Raw genomic sequence first — 3,885 nt, forward strand, 5'->3', positions numbered from 1 at the left:
AGGTCAGATCGCATGATGACTCCCAGATTCCTCGCCTCATGAACATATGGAATAGAGGTTCCATTTACTGATATAGAGATAAGGTTACTAAGATCGATCTGCTCTACGTTGCGCTTACTTCCCAGTATAAGAACCTTAGATTTGTTGAGATTGAGGGTCAACCCATTAGTGGCCGCGAATTCCGCTATGACTCTCACGTCGTGCGCCACGAGCCGTAAACCCGTGTTCAATTCGCGTAGGAGGCACCTGCGGTAGATCTGCGTGTCATCGGCAAATATCATGTAATGGGTAAACCGCAGAAATGCCCCTATGTCGTTGATGAACAGGGAAAAAAGAAGCGGCCCCAAGACAGATCCCTGCGGGACTCCTAGAGTGACGGATAACCACTCAGAGAAAATGCCCTCGAGATCGACGACAGCCTGAGTGCGACCGGTGAGATAAGAAAAGATCAGCTTAAGGGCCAAATCGGAGAAACCTAGTTTCCTGAGTTTTTTCAGTAATAATGGATGCGAAACGGTATCGAAAGCCTTACTGAAATCGAAGAGGACCAATATGATGATCTCGCCCAGATCAACAGCTCTCCTGATATCATGAGAGATACGAAGTAGAGCAGTCTGGGTCGAGTAGCCCTTGCGGAAGCCTGACTGTCGGTCATCCAGAATGCGGTTGGTGGTAATAAAGTCCACGATTTGGCGGTGGATGATCTTCTCAAATAACTTGGAGAGTTCACATAAATTGGTGATAGGTCTTGTGTCAGTAGGCGAGGAAGGTGTCTTGATTTTAGAGAGAGGGCGCACTATGGCGCGCTTCCAGAGCGATGGAAAGTAGCCGAGATTAAGGCAGCAATTGAATAGAGAGACCAGAAGGTTTCCCATATGGGGCAAAGCTAAGGCGATAGTGGATGAAGGCAATTGGTCATAACCCGAGGCGAAGGAAGAGGAAGAAGGATCGACTACTGAACACAGGCTGTCAAGCGTGATTGGAGAAAACGAAAACCGCGGTTCCTCAGGCGTTATGGATAGAAGAATGTCCGAGAACTCAGTCTGCGAGCAGGAGGGGAGACGATTCGATATTGAAGCGTAGTAGGAGTTGAGTACGTCCCGCGAAAAGAAGCTTAGAGGTGAGGGAAGGGACGATTGGATAAGACCAAGGTTGGAAAGCTCCCGCCACATCTTAGACGGATCTGAAACCGAGCTTAATCTCGCCATGTGGAACCGCTCTCTAGCCTTCCTTAAGTCAAGTGTGAGATTATTTCTATAGTTTCTGTATACTTGAAAATCGAGAATGCTACCTGACCTGCGCGCAATATTGTAGAGCCGATTGCGGTGTCTAATCCTGTCAGTGAGAGCAACAGAAAGCCAGGGTGCTGGGGGACGAGACACGCGGAAAGTGTGGATTGGAGCATGCTTGTCTAAGCTAGCAGTGAAATCGTTGGTGATAGTATTAAGGAAGTTGTCTAATTCCGACTCACTGGGGCTCGATTGACTGAAGTCCTGTGCGAAAGACGCCGACAGCCTAGCGATGAGCGTTTCAAGGAAACTATGCTCCTCGAAATCCCTGTAACAGCGCCTCGTCAACGTCCGGCTCTTAAAAGAGGAAACCCCGAGCGCATACGTTAACTCGATTAGATCGTGACCGTTGATGAAGGGAGCATTTGACTTGCTAAACGATAACACTTTGTCTAGATTATCGACTAAGAAGACGTCGAGCCATGAATCAGAGGAAGCAGTGTGGAAGGTCGAATTTGATTCGACAATGTGAAGCGACAGCTGCATGGCCACGTCTCTCAAATGATTGGATTCGTAAGAAGATGTGAGGAGATTGCAGTTTAAGTCGCCGGTGATAACAATGTTTTTGTAATTGTGCAATACTCCAGTAAGCGCGTCTACATACTCGTCGAAATTTCTACCCTTGGGTCTGCGATACATCGAGGTGAATAAGAGAGGCTCCCGCGTGCCATCGCGAACCTCGAGAATGAGATATTCCGGCGCATTCGCGAAAGCGGGAGGAGATGAGGCAAGGACACGCGCTCTAAGCGACTCGTGAACATAACAGGCCACCCCACCTCCCTCCCTGCCCTCTCTGTCGGCACGGACTATGTAGTACCCGGCAATTCGCACCAGATCGTCGGAAATATGCGAGTGAAGCCAGGTTTCAGAGATTGAGACAATGTGAAACGATTTAGATGCTAAAAACGCCTGAATCGACTCGAGATGGGCAGGGAGGGAGCTGGCATTGAGGTGAGCAACCTTGAGACAGTCATGTGAGGCAGCAGGAACCCGACACACACCCTCCTCGGGTCACTGAAACTCCGCGAAATCAGCGTCGGAAGTAATCAATATAGGAGGCTGTCCACGGTCTTTACGGACGAAGATCCTACCATCCCTGCTCCACACATGCCTGTAAGAAGACTGCCTTGCTCTCGCCCTCGTTCGACGCAATAAATTGTAAGTGTCGGCCGGGAGCAGCTCGTTTACGTATACGCTGCCCGAGGCACCACTCCCAAAAACATCGCCCACCGACAGTCGTCGTCTAACACGCATCACTTTGAGAACGTGATCCCGAATCTCACGCGACTTGAGCGCAACTATCACTGATCTCCTACGATTAGTCGCCTCGACCCGCCCGTCAGAAGCCGAAGCCGAAGCAACGCTCGACGCTCCGTCGGCCCCGACCGACACACCACGCCTCACCGCATCACGGGTCTCCAGGACGTCGGTGACAAGTTGAGGAATACCCAACGCTGTGAAGACGCTTCTGGCTATCACACCGGAAGCTTCAGTAATCTCGCTCGGAATACCCGAGATAATGATATCCGACGTTCTGGAGACCGACGATGCAGCAGACGACTCGCAAGCCACACGCTGAGCGCTCATCAGTTGGACGCTCCGAGCCTCCAAAGCCGCTATTCTTTCACCGTGATCCTTCGCGATTTTCAAAATGTCTGGTAATTGGTCAAGTTTTCGCGCGAAGTCAGCGTTCACGGCCTCTTGGCGACCGATAAAAGCCGATATTTTTTTGTCCGATTTCTCGAATACAGCAGTAAACTTTTTGTCGAGTTCGTCCAACCTGGCTGCGAATTTTTTGTCAGATTCTTCGATTTTAGACAGAATTGATTGCAGCAGCACATCGGTGGTCGACGAATGCGCACCAGGTGAAGCAGTAGCCCCCACGCCCGGGGAAGCAGAGCTGCGAAGATCAATGGATCGAGATGCCTGAGTGTCCCTAGGCGTTAGCGGCATTTTGGACAAGCGCTCCCTGCAGCAGTCACCGGCAGACTTAGTGACAAGATAAGCCCTGACGCAACCAGGGTGGAAGGCTCTTCCGCACTCCACGCACGACTCGAACAGACCGGCAATAGATTTGGAGCACCTGGTGCAAATTCGCTGCATAGATCCAGATATTGATACTATGGTCGGAAAAGCGAGATCACGGCAGGTGTCACTATGCGCGCACAATCTGGGTGGCACGCCTGTGCGCGGTAAAGGTGGCAACACGCTAGCACCGGCTTAGTTCGCTCGAAAGGTGGCACACATGCGCGCGTACAGGTGCAAACGTGAGGCGCAGAAGGAGCAGACAGGCAGGAGCGTGCGCAACGAGAAGTAGTAGAGCATGCATAGAAAGGCAGGCGCATGCGCAGCAGGGCAAACGCTCGGCACGGTAGATTCCAAGAATTCCTCGATGATTCCAGGAATGAGGTTAGGATGAACAAAGGATCTTGTCACGAAATTTCTCGGAATTGAGTGGCCAACTCCAAGTAGAAGAATATGACTCGTGACAAGCAACAAAAGATTCGCTCGATTCTGTAACAAAAACGCCCGGAGGCAGCCTGCGGCAGCGAAAGAGTTCACTAATGCAGGAGCAAAGCACAAAGACAACCGCCGA

The 3,885-nt window shown here is 51.0% G+C and overlaps 1 protein-coding gene across 1 annotated transcript; it reads right to left on the minus strand.

Moving 5' to 3' along the window:
* Window positions 1-118: 118 nt before the first annotated feature.
* LOC139825051 (uncharacterized) lies at window positions 119-1,928 on the minus strand (the record flags this gene model as incomplete). The annotated part of the gene is made up of 1 exon (XM_071797592.1): window positions 119-1,928. A coding segment is annotated over exon 1 (1,810 nt), but the record flags the coding sequence as incomplete, so codon positions are not given.
* Between the last annotated feature and the right edge of the window lie 1,957 nt (window positions 1,929-3,885).

Source organism: Temnothorax longispinosus, unplaced genomic scaffold (assembly GCF_030848805.1).
Source record: "Temnothorax longispinosus isolate EJ_2023e unplaced genomic scaffold, Tlon_JGU_v1 HiC_scaffold_839, whole genome shotgun sequence".
NCBI classification, from domain to species: domain Eukaryota; kingdom Metazoa; phylum Arthropoda; class Insecta; order Hymenoptera; family Formicidae; genus Temnothorax; species Temnothorax longispinosus.